This window comes from Dromiciops gliroides, chromosome 2 (assembly GCF_019393635.1).
Source record: "Dromiciops gliroides isolate mDroGli1 chromosome 2, mDroGli1.pri, whole genome shotgun sequence".
In the NCBI taxonomy this organism is placed as follows: Eukaryota; Metazoa; Chordata; class Mammalia; order Microbiotheria; family Microbiotheriidae; genus Dromiciops; species Dromiciops gliroides.
Genome location: NC_057862.1, coordinates 98,920,796 through 98,938,389, shown reverse-complemented (window position 1 = coordinate 98,938,389; position 17,594 = coordinate 98,920,796). Strand labels below are relative to the sequence as shown.

At 39.3% G+C, this 17,594-nt stretch overlaps 1 protein-coding gene across 1 annotated transcript in view; it reads left to right on the top strand.

Annotated features, from left to right (window-relative positions):
* The window catches only part of PLEKHS1 (pleckstrin homology domain containing S1), a 29,749-nt gene extending 12,935 nt beyond the window's left edge, over positions 1 to 16,814 (top strand). The window contains 10 exon segments of the mRNA XM_043980389.1: positions 51 to 170; positions 4,583 to 4,810; positions 7,734 to 7,841; positions 8,506 to 8,628; positions 8,630 to 8,709; positions 10,384 to 10,485; positions 13,687 to 13,705; positions 13,707 to 13,767; positions 13,770 to 13,822; positions 16,238 to 16,814. Of these exon segments, the coding sequence (XP_043836324.1) occupies positions 51 to 170; positions 4,583 to 4,810; positions 7,734 to 7,841; positions 8,506 to 8,628; positions 8,630 to 8,709; positions 10,384 to 10,485; positions 13,687 to 13,705; positions 13,707 to 13,767; positions 13,770 to 13,822; positions 16,238 to 16,306 (963 nt within the window). The 3' untranslated portion in view covers positions 16,307 to 16,814.
* The last annotated feature ends 780 nt before the right edge of the window (positions 16,815 to 17,594 follow it).

The following is a 17,594-nucleotide window of genomic DNA, read 5'->3' as shown; positions in this document are numbered from 1 at the left end:
AGTTAGTTGAGGGCAGGGATAATGCCTTCATTATCTTTGTTCTCCCTTAGGATGATCAGGAGAAGCATTCCTCAAAAGACAAAAGGCCTGTTTCAGATCTTGGCCTTTCTTTTAATCCTCCTAGTTTACCAGAGGACAACACATGCTCAAGAAAGAGTCTCCCAAACATGGTAATTAGTTACTTTGCTTGTGTTATCTGCCTATATGATACTAGACTTGGGATTTTAATAAATCTGGTTTTTCCTCTTCATAGCAACAGAATTGGAACCTTGTCCCTTTTCCTTGAAATCATTTCCACTACACAAATGGTTTTCCACTTGAATACAATTTCTCTTAAATTTCATCTAAATTTTAAAGTAAAATTTGAGCACTTTATTCTTCATTCTCCCAGAATCCAAGTTTCTCCCTTCAAAATTGGAAGATGGCATGGCATAGTAGAAAAAGCATCAGACTGGGCAAAAGGTATTTTAGATCGGGGGCAGCCAGGTGGTACAGTGGATAAGGCACTGACCCTGGATTCAGGAGGACCTGAGTTCAAATTTGGCCTCAGACACTTGACACTTACTAGCTGTGTGATCCTGGGCAAGTCACTTAACCCTCATTGCCCTGCTCAAAAAAGCAAAAAGAAAACAAAACAATAACAACAAAAAAACCCAAAACAATAAAAAGGTATTTTAGATCAGCTCTACCACTAATATCAAACTAACAATTTTCCCCTGTGTATCTCAGTTTGCTCATTCATAAAATTGTAGGGTTTAGACTAGATCTTTTTTTTTTTTTTAATTTTTTTTGGTGAGGCAATTGGGGTTAAGTGACTTGCCCAGGGTCACACAGCTACTAAGTGTTAAGTGTCTGAGGTCGGATTTGAACTCAGGTCCTCCGGACTCCAGAGCCGGTGCTCTATCCACTGCGCCACCTAGCTGCCCCCTATCTCTGATATTCTATGATTTAGGTTGCTATCAGGGAAATCCTGTCCAAAGACTGTATCAGTCCCTGGGGAGGTGGATCTCACTAAAGGGGAAGGTTGCTTGACTCCCTAGAAACCCAAAGTCCTTTCTTCTTAAGAGGAGCTCACTGCTAGAGTATTATTATAAGCTTAGAGGAGTGTAAAAAAAAAAAAATTCCCTGGGGAAGGTAGAGGCCTACTAGTCTGTAGATAAGAATTGTTTTGACTGTTTCAAGACTCAGGTGAGAACTCTTTGGTTTTTTTTTTTTGTTTGGGTTTTTTTATTTTTGGTTAGGTTAAATAAAGCCTGTCCTATAGTCAACATTGTTAGCCTCGATGATTGCATGGGAACTCAATACCTTTTTTCCTTTGTTGTGGAGAAACAAACATGAGCTCAATTCCGGTGTTCCTAGAACAAGTCAAAAAAAGGGGAAAAAAGAAATTTACTTGATAACTATTATATATTTAAAAAGGAATATCATGTTATATATAATAGATTTGTGGTTTCATATGCAATCATCTTTTTTATTATACTATTATGAAAATGTTCATTTTATGGGGGGCAGCTAGGTGGCATAGTGGATAAAGCACCAGCCCTGGATTCAGGAGGACCTGAGTTTAAATCTGGCCTCAGACACTTGACACTTACTAGCTGTGTGACCCTGGGCAAGTCACTTAACCCTCACTGCTCCACAAAAAGAAAAAAAAAGAAAATACTCATTTTATTCCATAAATTAAAAATAAAATAAATTTTCAAAAAAGGAACAATTCCTAGGCAGAAACAAAATTGGTTAAATTCTAATGCTTCCTTTAGAAACTCTGAGTGAGTGAATGAGACAAAGAGAGAGATGAAGAGAAATCACTAATATTAAATATGATCTTTGTAAGTCTAACACTTTGGCACATGGGTTACATTTTGGCTGTGTCCTCATTTTCATCTGTAGAATTTAGATTCACTTTATTTATTCATTCATTCATTCATACATGGATTCATTCATTCAGTTGTTCATTTATTCATTAATTGATCTATTTATTTGTTTATTTTGTGGGTCCAAACATTGACAGACTTTATTGTGGGGGGGAGTCCCCCCCACACCTTCTAAATTTTAAAAGTACATAGAAAAGATTGGATTTAGATACCTTTGTAAATATATCTACATCCTGGACCTTGCAGAAAGGTGATAGATAACTGGAAGAAGGCAGGCAGGACTCCCTGGGAACATGTGCTGAGGTTGGGGGCCTGGGGGAGAGGGTCTTGCACTCCCTGAGAAAGAGTGAACTAAGATGGAAAAGGATGTGGGTGGGGTCTCCTCAGGGCCAGGCCAGAGGTGAATAGCTTGGACTTGGTGGGGAAGAGATGGGAAGGGAAGGGTTCAGTTGAGGAATCAGCAACATCCCTTGATCCCACAGTTGTAGGGCAGCTTATTGCTGGCATCCTGGATGGAACACTTATAGTCATAGGTGAGCTCCTCCTCCCTAAGGATGCTTCAGAGAGCGAATATCACAATGTGCTTCTGGCCCTCCAAGTGGATCACCCAGGAGAAGCAGTTGGGCTCACACAAGTGGTTGATGAAATGTCCAGCATTCCCGTGCATGGCAGTGTCCACCACATTTAGATTCACTTTAAAATAAGATATAGAATGTTACCATTTCAATTCCTTGATTATGCCTAGATTTACTAGTGCCACACTAACCTTTTTTTGATTGACTCCCTTCTCTTACTTTTCTCAGCCCACTTCTTCCTTAGGTGTCAAACTTCACCTCTACTTCTTACAAGAATAATTTTGCCAGACAAGGCTCCATGAGATAGTTAGGTAAAATAAAAAAGATAGAACACCAGACCTGGAGTACAGGAGACGTGGTTGGTTAGCTCTTGGCAAAGTCATTTAGCTTGTCAGCCTCAGTTTTCTTATAGGTAAAATGGGAATGATAATAGTACCTGAGAGGGCAGTTTTAAAGATCAAATGAGATAATATATGTCAAGTGTTTTGCATACCTTAGAAGTTCTATATAAATCATGGTTGTTGTTGTTGTTATTATTATTATTATTATTATTATCTTTGAAGAATTGAATCCTCCATTGCTTTGGATTTTCTCACTCCCCAATTCTTTGTATAATAAAAATGAGTGATGCTTCTCATGGATGCACTTCAGTACTAAGGCATCCTTCCAAACAGATACTGTTTTCTTTCCTTGGAGGTCCAACTCCCCTCCCCTTCCCCCACTCCCCATTCATCAAGCACACACTAATGAAGCGTGACATTTCATTTTGTATAGTTGGTAGATCTCCAGTTCCTTAGTCTTTTATATGGATTAGAGATATCGCATATGCCAAACAGCTTGTCTCTGATATTCAAGTAAATGGGGAGAGAATTGGTCTAGAATGTATTGGTGTGACTACCTCCCCTCCTTTTAATTTGTGAGATTCTCCCAGAGTTAATTAAACTGTGTGGAATTCTTTATACTTGTGCTCAGTGATTTTAAACCTTCTTGAAGTAACAAGACCCTCTGTATTGTTCTTTTTTTTTTTTTTTTTTGGTGAGGCAGTTGAGGTTAAGTGACTTGCCTAGGGTCACACAGCTAGTAAGTGTTAAGTTTCTGAGGCCGTATTTGAACTCAGGTCCTCCTGACTCCAGGGCAGGTGTTCTATCCACTGTGTCACCAATTGCCCCCATATTGTTTTTTTATTAAGAGGGGTCCCCCTTTTGTCCACAGCCTAGTGCCAACCTCAGCATGGGCAATGAACACATTAAATATATTCACTATTGCCACCCTCTTCCTTGAAGGGCTTCCTGAAGAACATATAAAACCTGTTGAAAATGCCTGTCTTGAGCCATTGTTCTTGAAAGGATTCAACTGTGCCAACCTCCATTTACCTGCCATCCATAACAGTTCTGAACACTTCAGATCCTAATGGGGGGAAGCAGGGTGGAAAGAGGGAATCATTGTTTTAATCTATTCCACTTTGAAGTCCATCATTCCTACTATGGTATGATTAATGCTATGAAATTGCATTGCTATGGAAACGAGAGATGTCCACAAGCAGAATATAAAGGAGGTTTGCTCAGCGGGACACAGAAAGGTTCACTGCAAATAGTCAGCAGAGTAATTACCTTCTCCTCCAGCAATGCCTGATAATAGGAGAGGATACCAGAAGAGACAGCTCAGCAGTAGAGTTTAGTAGACTTAGAAGAAAAAAAAAAACAGCAAAGAAAAATACTCAACTAGCTTGACAGTTCCCAATGGCAGAACAAAACCTGAAGAACGAAGAGCATCAGCCTTGGAGTCAGTTCGCCTGAGTTACAGGCCAGGCTCTGCCACAGCTTTTACATGACCCTGGGTGGAGCTCTGGGCCTCCATTTTGTCATCTGTTAAAAAAAAAAAAAAAAAAGGACTGAAATAAACGACCCTTCCGTTCGATTTTTGTTCTAACATCCTGAAATCCTGAAATGGTTATTAGAGAAAAACACACATAGGCAGAATGAAAGAAATGCTTATTGTTTATAGAACTATATGTAGACAGTTGAAAGGTAAGCTTTCTGAACAAGGGGCATAGGATTCTGATTGTTACTTTGGTAGATCTTTTAATCTTCTCTGATGGAGATAAAAATAAATTTATTTGTTTTGGCTTTTCAGAAAGAACTTCCTCTCACTCGATCACATGCAGTGAAAGTGAAATTGAAAACACCAGATCATTTGCCCCAGTCCCAAAGGAAAGATGACGTTCTTCTTAAGCAGTATCAAATAGAAGAGAATTCTTCAAGACTAAGCCAGTCTCTTCAGATGAGTGATTTAGCTCCTGAGACCCAACAAGAGACAGAAGAAGAGAAATATTATCTTACTCCTCGAAGTGTTCTTGCCCAGGTATTCCTGTCAATCAGTCTTGCTAAGGGTCTGCAGTATGACCAGCATTTTACTGACACTCTGGGAAACACAAAAAGAGCCTTAAAGAAGTTTAGAATCCAATGGGGCTTAGTTGAGGTGTGTTTGCCTTGTTAGACATACTCTGGTATGGTGGGACTAGGATACGGTTAGAACCACAACATCTGGATTTTAGCCTCAACTTCGCCACTTCCCAGTTCTGTGACCCTGGGCAAATCTCTCTGAGCCTCAGTTCCCCCACCATTGGTAAAATGGGGATAATAATATTTGTCCTACCTTAATCCAAGAATTGTTATAAGATGTAAGGTACATAAAGTGCTCTTTAAAATTCAAACTGCCAGGGGCAGCTAGGTGGCACAGTGGATAGAGCACCTGCCCTGGAGTCAGGAGGACCTGAGTTCAAATCCAGCCTCAGCCACTTGACGCTTACTAGCTGTGTGACCCTGGGAAAGTCACTTAACCCCAATTGCCTCACCCCCCAAAAATTCAAACTGCTATCTGTCATGAGACCAAAATGAACATATGTGAAATGAAACATGAAATATATGTAAAACACATGAAATTAGGAAATTTCACTGAGAAGACTAAAGCCATTGAAAATGCCTGCACATGTCTTCTCTCGGTGCCTCTCCTTCAGGTCCTCCAAACTTTGGAGCCACAGCATCCCCTGATTGCAGAAAGCAAGATGTCTCTAAGGCTCTACCTGTATTTGCCTTGATCTTATTCACTTTCCCTTCTTCCATGACCTTGATGCAGGAATCATTCCCTTTCTGTGAAGCATCTTCAGTCTTTCTTCCCTTTCAGCTGATTACTTTCTGTCTGCCTAAAAATGCTCAGGTCTCCCAAAATCTAAAAAATAAAACAAAACAAAAACCCCAAACCCAAACCCTTTCTTCTACTCCATTTAGCTACTATCCGATCTCTCTTTCTCTTTACTGCTAAATTGCTTGACAAAAGCAGTCTACTTGATATCTACTTTTTCACCATCCACTCTCTACTCAAATACTTACAATCTATATTCTACTCACAAGGGGAACAGCTTTCATAAAGTTTAACAATAGCCACATTCAATGACATTTTTCCAATCATTCTCTTCCTTAAATTCTCTTTAGCCTTTGGCATAGTCAACTACCACCTGTTACTAGATACTCTTCTTGTTTGGCTTCAAAGACACAATTGTCATCTGGTTTTCCAACCCCTCCCCCTCCCCAACTTTTTCTCTGTCTTCTTCACTGGCTCTTTGTCCTCTTCTAAAACCCTTCATGTGGATTTTCCTCAGGGTTCTGTCCACGTTCCACTTCTTTCCTCAGTTCCTTCATTGGTAATGGGGATAATGACATTTGTCTTACCTCCATCCAAGAATTGTTATAAGACTCAAAAGAAATAAGGTATATAAAGTGCTTTGTAATTGTAAAGTGCTTTATAAATTCAAGAAAAAAAAGTTTTAGGAAGAAGTTTATTAAGTCAAGAGGAGGTAAAATTTAATTACCTACTCACATTTTCTTGTATTCAACAATTACTTATTAAAGACCAATTATGTGTAACATTCTATATATTTATTACTAAAGGGAATACAAAGATAATTAAGCATCGTCCCTGTTCTCATGGAGCTTACTATCTAGATGGGGGATATTCCACATACAAAAATGTATCATAACCATTCAATTGCAAAGTGGAATAAAGGGGGCTTAATAGTTGGGGACATTGGTATTAGCAAAAGTGCAAAATCAAGGAAATGCCTGATGCATGCAAAGAAATAATGAAGAAATTGGCAGAATGGGAGAATAGAGTTCATTTTGGAGGATAGTGGAAAATACTGTTGAATAGGAGAATGGGAACAAGGCTTTAAAATTCAAGCAGACTTATAAGCAACCAGGAGTCATTGTAGAGTGCGTGTGTGTGTGTGTGTGTGTGTGTGTGTGTGTGTGTGTGTGTGTGTAATTACTACTGTTTTTCAAGCCAAAGTCCGATTTGATCTTATTAGGCTTGTTGAGTTTACTATATGATGGTAACATCTTTTGGGATTCTAGAATCAAAGATTTATGCTCAGCACTTTAGCCCTGTTAAAGGGCTGCCTTGTTTCACTAAGGACTGAAAATACTGAGTAAATAAATAGATCATGACAGATATGAACCCCAAATGATGATAAATAGCCAATTGTTCCATAACGGAGTTATGCATGTCATAAACCACAGGAGAGAAAACCTGGGCTTTTGTTGGTTAGGGACTTTTTGTTGGTTCAGATCTTGTTGCCACAGCCTGGTTTGGTATTCCCTAGAATACCAATCAATAATAGCAATCAGAGGATGCTGCTGCTCCAAAGTTTGGAGAACCCAAAGGAGAGGTACTGAGAGAGGACATGTGCAGACATATTCAATGGGTCTAGTCTTCTCAGTGAAATTTGCTAATTTCATGTTTCACAAATATTCGTTTTTGTCTCATGATATCAGCTTGAATTTTATTTTTGTATTTCTTTAATTTTTTTCTTTTTCTTTTTTTTAATGGGGCAATGAGGGTTAAGTGACTTGCCCAGGGTCACACAGCTAGTAAGTGTCAAGAGTCTGAGGTCGGATTTGAACTCAGGTCCTCCTGAATCCAGGGCTGATGCTTTATCCACTGTGCCACCTAGCTGTCCCTCACTTTGAATTTTAAAAAGCACTTTATTCCCTTTATCGATTTAATGGGATCTTGTACCTATGTCAGTGGCCAGGGCAATCACAAGTATAAGAGGGAACAAAGAATCAGAGTGAGAGAGGGAAGAGCAGAGGGGAACAGAGGGGGTTGTGGGTATACACACACACACCACACACACCACACACACACACACACACACACACACACACACACACACACCTCTTCCCCCTTAAGGCTATTATACCTATTTGGTGTGTTTATTGGTTGGTAGTTGGACAGTGTAATTGCTTCCAGTGAAGACAAAGAATTGAATGAATCCAAACAGCCAGACAAGGTTGTCAAGCCAACTGATCCCTCTCTACATGACAATGAGATGTCGGTATGTATGACTGGCCAACTATAACCTTTAGATCAGTTTTTTCCTGGAGTAGTTTCTGCTTCAACCTGAATGAATGCCACCATCCATCAAGACATCTTCCCAGCTTTTTGAATGCCTAATATCCCATAAAAGTCAGAGTTAGTTGTCCACTTACCCACAGATGAGCTATAGTGGCATCCTCAGAACATGTCCCCTTTTCTAGGGAAGTTATTTTAGGATCATTTTCTTTTTTATTTTAAACTTTTTGCTCCCAAGAGGCAGTGAGGTGTGATAGAAAGAGCACAGGATTTTAAAAAATGGGTTCAAATCCCAGGTCTGCCTCTGTGTAACCTTATAAACTGAAACCTCTCCAAATCTCAATTTCTACATCTTTAAAATAAAGGGGTTCTATCAGATAGCCTCTGTGGTTTTCTTCCAGGTCTAATTCTATCCCAAAACAAATGCAGAAAACTAATTTTGGTTCCACATCCATTTTAGAAGGTTAGTTTATTTTATCTGATTCCAGCCATGGCTGTAACTTGGACGGTTGGACGTGCTTCAAGGGTTTGTTAGTTTTCACTTCACTGATGGTTCTTTGACTCTCTTTCAAATATAGTAGAACTAGATGTACATGGTCATGCCAACTCAAAATGGTCTGAGTTTGTTTTAAATGATTATGCTCTAGTTTTAATGAAAAAAAATCCAGCAACCTTCTGACAGCAAAGATGAAGCTCAGGCCTTTCCGGAGAACCAGGCTGAGAGGTTCAACCTGCAGGGACAAGGGCTGAAGTGGCAGTGTCATTCATCCAGGGAGTGAAGGACCTAACACCAAGAACCAGAGAGAGAGATCCTTTTCATTCTCCGTTGTGCAGCTATCCAGAATAATCAAGTAATGACTTAAGTTTCCAAACTTGTGGTTCATGGGCTTAGTAGTGGACTGGGGAATCCTTTTTACTCTGTTGACACCAGTCTTAGAGCATTATCTAAGAAGTCAGCTAGTCTGCAAAAAGATTATCCAGCATCTCCCTCTCCATGCACAATGAAGCCAAAATAATTGTTGTTTGAAGAAATACAACTTCTCTGCTATGGAGCGGGGCGGCATTTTCTATTTCATTAAAGTCTTGAGAGTCAGTGCAGCATTATAGGTAGAGAGTTGGTCTAGGAGTCAAGAAAATCTGGGTTCAAGTCTTACCTCTGACACATACTGGCTAAGTGGCTCTGAGCAAGTCTTAACCTCTCAGTGCTCTAAGAAACTCTTTATTCTCTAATTTACAGAAAGGGTATCAGCAGGCATTGGTAGAAAGAGTTTCTTTGTTTGCCAGTTCTCGATACCTATGAATTTGCAGGACTAGTCCTTACTCTATTAAATAGTCCCTATTCTTATTTGGCCAAGACTGTACCCATGTGAAAATTTGAAGGGAAACAAAAACTGTGTATTATGGGCAATTTGTATGGTGTGTGTACCCAGCTTTAATATTCAATTATCTCCAGCACTAAAAGCTCACAGACCTTTGCTAAAAACCAAGAAAGGAAATCTTAGGGTCTGTGCATTGTCAATTATTATTTAGTGAGCACTCTAGTTTTCACTTTTTCTGCTTTCTTCCTATACTTAATCAAATATCTACAGAAGATAAATGTATATATGAAAGAATTTTGCAATCCAGCACATTTTCTTAGCTTCTTTGCAATATCAAGACCTTCTCTACTCCCTCACCCCATTTCCCCCAAAACAAAATAATGCATTTTAAAAATATATGTCCCTAGGGGGCAACTGGGTGGCTCAGTGGATAAAGCACCATCCCTGGTATCAGGAGGACCAGAGTTCAAATCCAGCTTCAGACACTTGACACTTACTAGCTATGTGACCTTGGGCAAGTCACTTAACTCTCATTTCCCTGCCCCCCCAAATACATATAATGTATGTATGTATGTATATATATATATATATGTTCCTAATAACTTAATGAGTATTTTGTAAATGAGAAACTAGGAAGTACTATATATAATTAGATATTTCATAGGATCATGGATTTAGAGGTAGAAAGAACCCTAGATAGGTCATCTTGTCCAGACCCTTTATTCTATAGAGGAGAAAACTGAGACCTAGCAAAAGGTAAGTGACTTGACCAGGGTCACACAGCTAGTGTCTGAGACAGGATTTGAATCCAGACTTTTCCGAATCTAAGTTCAATGCCCTAACCATTATATAATACTGCCTCTGAAAAGTAATCATAACAATAACAGCTAACATTTTAAATAGCACTACTATGTGCCAGGCACTGTGCTAAGTGCTTTACAATTACTCACAACAACCCTGAGAGGTGGATGCTATTATTATCATCCTCATTTTACAGATGAGGAAACTGAGGCAAACAGAGGTTAAGTGACCTGCCCAGGGTCACAAAGCTAGTGTCTGAGGCCATATTTGAACTCAGGTCTTTCTAAGTCCAGGCCTAGGGTTCTATTCACTATACCACCTGGCTGCCCCACAAGTAGAGTCCAAAACATGGCTTGCTCAGGACCAGTTGTGTTACCTGATTTTTACTAATGTCCTTTCTCACAGTAATATACCTCCTGGAAGCCCCCTGGAAGAGGTGGATGTATTCCTTTCCAAGAATGACATCAACAACTACCTGACACTCACACAAGTTACAGGTCATATATGGTAGGTATGTCATAGACCCTGGTCATTATTGGTGATTGATCTGTAAACAGGCTTGAAGTATACGAACAATAAAGTATCTTCAAATGCTATACTTAGGGATAAGCATTGTGGTGGAGATAGATCATTTGTTCTTTTCTGTCACAACAGGTCTTCAGCAACAATAGAAAAGGACAGCCCCCAGTCACATGGGGAGAAAAAAGGAGAGGGGAGGGGAGGAACAGAATTTACTAAGCACCTACTAAATTCCAGGACTGTAAGCACTTTACAAAATATATCTCATTTGATCCTCACAACAACCTTCGGGATGGAGATGCTATTATTATCCCCACTTGACAGTTGAGAAGACCTGAGGCAGATAGAAATGAACAGGTTTGTCTAGGGTCACACAGTTTCTAAATAGCTGAGGATGGATTCGAATTCAGGTTTTACTAACTCAGGACCCAGCTTTCTCTATCCAGTGTGCCACCTAGCTGCCGAAAATGCACAGCCAATAAGTGTGGAAGTACGTGTAGTGGAAAGATGACTGGACTTTGAGACGGAAAAGATTGCAGTTTGGATTCCATTTCTTATATTTAGTAGTTATGTGACTCTGAGCAAGTCACTTCTCCTCCGAATATTAGTTTCTTTGGCTATAAAACAAGGAAAATATATTGTACCTGTAATACCTATGACACAAGAGATAATATATTAAAGATCTGTATATTTGAGTATCATATAAATGTCAACTAAGTGTTAGAATCAGTTTTTTTAAAGTTCATGTTTAGTATTTCAATTCACTTCAACAGCCATTTGTTAAATACCTGGAGTGTGCAAGTCATTATGCTATGTCTAAGGCCTATATGCTATATGCTATGTATTTATTTGTTAAATACAAGCTTCCTAAATTAAGAATATATGATAGACAAGACTAGAATCTGAACCAAGAAAGTGGTTAACAAAACAGGAATGAACTTCACAGCAACCTTGTATGGTGGGTAGTACAAGCAATGTGATCATCCATACTTTACAGATAAAGAAACTAAGGCTCAAAGAAACTTAATGTTTTGTAATAGATCTCAGAGCTAGTAAGAAGTGGAGGTCAAAACTCAAACCCAGATGCTCTGACTTCTAACCTAGCTCTGCTCCTGACTCTGTAGGACTTTTCTACTTCTTGTCTTACTTTTCACCTCCTCATCTAACTGGTGAGTTCCTGCCAAGAAAATTCCATTTGAGGAGTAGCCAGATCCCACCCTACTTACTTTTAATCCAGCACCACTCTGACTCTCCAGACTTTTACACGTTAACCTTGTATAGCTATATTCCTCCTTTTAAGCTCCTTTTTAATGTTGTTTCTCCCCACTAGAATGTAATCTCTTTGAGGATAAGAACTTTCTTTCTTTTTCTTTTTATACGTATCCCCAGCCTAAGCACAATTCCCTGGCACATAATAAGTACTTAATATTTGCTATCTACCATCCATCCATCTGTGTATCTGTCTGTTTCTCTCTCTCTCCCCCCCCTTCCTCCCTCCCTATCATGTCTATCTGTCTGTTGCCTATCTATCTATCTGTCTGTCTGTCTATCTATCTATCTATCATCTATCTGTCTCCAAGTTGAATATTCTATCCCTGTTACACAACGAGAATGGCAAAAATCACAAGGGCAGGAATCAAGTGCTACTATTTTCTCTTATACTGGGGTTTCTTAACCCTTTTAATATTGTAGAGGCCCCCTTGATGGTCCCTCTGGTGAAGTGTCTGGACTCCATTGCAGCAGAATATTTTTTTAATTTAATTTTTTTAGAATATTTTTAATGAAATAAATAAAATTAAACAGGATTGCAAAATAAACAAATTATACTGAAATATAGTATCAGAAAAAAAAATTAAGTTCATAGAACCCAAGTTAAGAACCTTTGCCCTATGGCTTCTAGACCAGTCCTGGGCACATGATAAGTAAGTGCTTAATAAGAATTTGCTAATCGGTCAATACTGTTATTAGTTGGAAAGAGCATTGCTCTGGGAGATAGGAGATGAAATCTAGTTCTGGCTTATTGATTAAACAATTGAGTGTGTGTCTGGATAAGTTGATTCCATTCTCTGAATCTCACATTCTTCCTTTGTAAAATAAGGGGACTGGGCACGTTCTTCCCTCCTTCTTTGCAGAGGTGGCAGACTCTTGGTGGGTGTAGAAAACAACATACACTATCAGACTTGGTTAATATTTTAATTTGCTTTGTTGAACTTTTGTTGTTTTCTCTTTTTTATCCTTTGTTACAAAGGATGTCTCAGGAGAAGGGGAAGGATGGTACAATGGGTAGAGGAGGAGAGGAGGAATATATTCAGAATATAATAATCAATAACAATGAAATAAAATCCAAAAGATCAACAATTTTTAAAAATTATATAAAATAAGCAGATGGGTTTTAAAAAGCCACTCAAAATAATTAATATAAAATGTAGAAATGGAACTATTTATAACTATAAATATGTTTAAATTTTTTTAATTTGTGGGTTACAAACTTATTTTTTAAATAAGTAGGTGATCTCTTAAGTCCCTTCAAGTGTTAAGATTCTGTGATCATTGCATTACCCTATCATTTAAGTCCCAAATAAAATCCCATCCTTTTATGGAAGCCTTTTCTCTTTTAATTCTAATGTTGTCCCTCTATTAATTATTTCTCAATTTATCCTGTATATATAGTTGTTTGTAGACATTTGTCTTGCATTGGTCCATCCCCCTCTCCCCCATTAGATAGGGAGTTCTTAAGGGCAGAGCCTGGCTTTTGCCTCTTTGTTGCTGTGAGTTCATTTCTGTTTTGTCTAACCAGCTTCTTGGTTCTCATTTCTAGTCTTGTGTATCATATATTCCTGGGATGTATTCCCTACCAGATTCTGCACTAAATCTTTACTAGAACCCTTGCTACCCTTCTTTCTTTTTCTTATCTCACTTGGTAAATCTTTATTAAGCACACACTCTAACTGTTATCTCCCCAGTGCTTAGAGCAGTAACTGGCACATAGTAGGCACTTAATAAATGTTGATTGATTAATTGCTTCAAGTAATGTACAATATAGTGAACTAAAGGTGATAATTGTACCAATGTTACTGGGGACAGAGCCAGTTATGGGCTAGAGGGATGAGTTAGTTTTGTTCTGGTCATCTAATGCAGAACATATTCACATCTGCCTTACTTACCCTTGGCTATATTTCCCTGCTGCAGTGTGGCTCATTGGAAAGGCCCCCCCACACTTGGGTTGTATATTTCACCATGGTGATCGATTATCAGCGGTGAATGACCTTAAACTTATACTCTGGAGGAAGTAAGCTTATTCCTGGACAGATCCTTAAGGAAGGAGGTAAGCCCTATTAAACAGTCTGGATTGAGACAGTACAACAAGAGAAAGAAGAAAACTGAATGGTGTCACTTTACACTTTTCAAAACTTATTCATATAATCATACATTTGGAGCTAGAAAGGGTTTAAGAGATCACCTCGTTCATTCTAAGAGGACAGTGAAAGCAGAGGGTTAAGTAGTATGACCAAGCGTCATATAGGACCTTGATAGTAAGTCAAAGAGTCTGAATTTGAACTCAGTTCTTCCGATTCCAAACCTAGCACTCTTTCAACTGACATTCCTATCTATCGCCTCATTCTTCATAGAAACCTAGTGAAATGTATATGGCAACTCCTATAATTGCCTCTGTTGTATAAATGAGAAAACGGAGACCCAGGGAGGGGAAATTCAAGCCCATTCCCCCCTACTTAGTGGCAAAGCCGTCCTCACTGGGGTCTCTTTTCACTTTACCCAATAGTTTTGTCAGTGCTCACGCTTAGGTCATTTATAGGTTGGGCCTGTAGGGGTAGGACAGTAAGATAGAACACTGCGTGATCTTCGATAGCACGGCCAGGATGCTATTCAGGAACTGAGCCCAGTCTGGGAACTGAGCCCAGGGAGAGGCTGATGCCAGTTTCTCAGCAGAGTCGTCCTTATTTATCAAGGTGAGACTATATTCTGTTAGACTCCTGGAAAAAAATGTCTGTAGCTCAGCATGTCTTCCACTCCCCCTCCCCTGCAACCTCCCCATCTCAAACCCCTAGGAACTGGCAGCAGTTGTCACTGTCAGAGCCAGCATTTGGCCTAGTCAGAGTATGTATTCACCTGTATGATGATTTGGAAGTCCAGGAAGGTCCCACATCCCCAAAATATCAATGCTTAGAATTCCAAACCCAGCAACTTATCCCTCCTTATAAAGAATGTCTCTGTGGATAATTCTCTTTTAAAATTTACACCCTCTGAGGGAGTGTCTAGGACTTCCCACTTCCATCCAATGTTAGTCCAGAAAGGGACATTAGAAAGGCCAACCTTGGGGCAGCTAGGTGGCGCAGTGGATAGAGCACTGGCCCTGGAGTCAGGAGGACCTGAGTTCAAATCCGGCCTCAGACACTTAACACTTACTAGCTGTGTGACCCTGGGCAAGTCACTTAACCCCAATTGCCTCACTTTAAAAAAAAAAAAAAAGAAAGGCCAATTTCTTCAGATTACAAAGGTGGACCATCTTTTTTAGTTTTGTCCATTTCATGGGTTGTCCTGTTCTTCACTTTCTAGCAATGAGCCTCTCTATGCTTAGCTACACTGGTCCTCAGACAACAGATACATCTCTTGGGCCCATACTCAAATCCTTTTAGGTCTTTTGGACCTGCCAGAGGTTGCCCTCCACTGGCATAGCATTTGAGAGTCCAAGGTTACCTCTGTGTTCTGAAGAGACATCAATGGAGGACTTCAATGGAGGAATAATGTCAGTTCATTTACATTTTACAAAGCATTTTTCTCAAAATTGTAGGTGGTACAGACGTTTTCATCCCCATTTTTTCAAGGAAGAAATAGACACAGAGCAATTAAATAACTCATCTAAGGCAGCCTGAGACAGAGCTGGGCTCTCAGACTCTGTCTTCTGACTCTTAATCCAGTGCTAATTCTACCGTACCATCCTCCTACACTCTGAGCTTTAACCTGAATTTATCAGCTATCTTATTTCCTCATGTGAGAGACAGAGCAGAAAGGGAACAGTCCTTGACTAGCTAGGAGATGCCCAGAAAGGGGTGGTGAAGTGGGAAAAAGGGGGGGAGTACAAAAAAGGAAGGCACATAGGGAGAAGAAAGAAGAAAGAGGGCCTAAGTAAAATTTTTCCCTGGGGCTGAATCTGCCTGTCAGGCTCATTTTGAGGTGTTTATTTTACTTTTCATGAAATCAACTCCATCTGAGTATTTTAAGATGTGCTCACCTGACTCCCCCAGAAAGCCTCAGGCCACTAGAGGCCAGTGTATTACAGAGAAGAGGAAAACTAACACCCTCCTCTCAGTGTGGATTTAATGGTTCCTAGCCCAGCAGTGGGTAGAGTGCTAGAGCTGGGGTCAGGAAGACTCTATCTCCCTGATTTCAATCTGGCCTCAGACACTTACTAGCTGTATGACATGGCCAAGTCACTCTAACTCCTCTTTGCCTTAGTTTTCTCTTCTATAAAATGAGCTGAAGAAGGAAATGACAAACCACTCCAGTATCTGTCCTGAGAGGACTCATTATAGTGGGCAAGAATATTTTAGGACTGTATATGAATAGGTATAGGTGTAGGTGTATATGTATATCAATATCTGCATGTGTATATTTTATGCATATGTATTCATGTTCATGATTGCATGAGTGAATATTATGTATATGTGTATATACCTTTGTGTGTGTGATGGTATACATCTCTTTTTCTCTATTTTTTAAGGTGAAATTGACCATCTGCCGGATCCCTGATTCAGATAAATTCCACACTGTGCCCTGTGTCTGCACTTGAAAAACACCATTTTGGCTAAGGTCAGGGTAGTAACTATGCCCTTTACAGATAAGTGGTGAAAGAATATGAAAAAGTGTCTATCGATAAGAATTTCAGTAAGAATGGACGAGGAAGAGTGAATACTAACATATCAAAAGGATGCTTCAAATTACTAGTAATAAGAGTAAATGCAAAATTGAAACAACCTTGCAGTTTTACCTCACACCCAGCAAACTGGAAAGATGACAGAAGATGGGAAGAGTCAATGTTGGATGGGTTGTAGAAAAATGGATACAATCATACATTATTGGTAGAGCTGTTAATTAGTCCAATTGTTCTGGAAAGCAATTTGGAATTACGTGAAGTGGCCTAAAATAGGTGCTAGGATAGACCCTAAGGTGATCAGGAACAAAAAGAAACTCTCTACATAGGCCAAAATAATAAACATTTTTTTGTAAACTGGAAACAGAGTAGATGTCTACTCATCAGAAAATGATTAAATAAATTATAGTATGTGACTTTATGGATATAACTATGCTGTAAGAAACAATTAATACCATAAATCCAGAGAGGCATAGAGAACTTATATGAACGATTCAAAATGAAGTAAGCGGAACCAAGAAAACATGTACACAGTGACTATAGCACTGTAAATGGAAAGAGCAGCAACAATAACGAAAAAATCAAAACCATGCCCTCTAGTTATAGTACCACCTTCTTGGCTCCTTTGCTGAGGTGCAGAGCCATAGGTATGATAGCATAGAACATCACTTTTTTTATTGATATGTTGGTTCGTTTTAATGAACTACTTTTCTTCATTTTTCTTTTTTTCTTTGTTTTTAGTGAGGCAATTGGGGTTAAGTGACTTGCCCAGGGTCACACAGCTAGTAAGTGTTAAGTGTCTGAGGCCAGATTTGAACTCAGGTACTCCTGACTCCAGGGCCGGTGCTCTATCCACTGTGCCACCTAGCTGCCCCGTTTTCTTCATTTTAAAAAGAAATTCTTTATTATAAGGGATGGTTCTGGGGGAGGGAATAAAGAGGAAGGTACAGTAGGAAATGTTAGAGATGTAAAACCCAAAGATATCAATAATGTTTTTTTAAGAATCAAAATAGTACCACTTATGGCTAAGATGGGTCTGAATGGACAAAGAGTCCTAATAAGGATTCCAGCTTGTTGAAAGAACTTCCATAATTTGGACAGAAAAGACCCAGGGGAAATGGGTCCATCCTCCACTAAGTTATCAAATAGATCTTCCTAACGTATAGAAGTGATAGGGACCCACTGGAGTTTATTGGGGAAGGGGGGA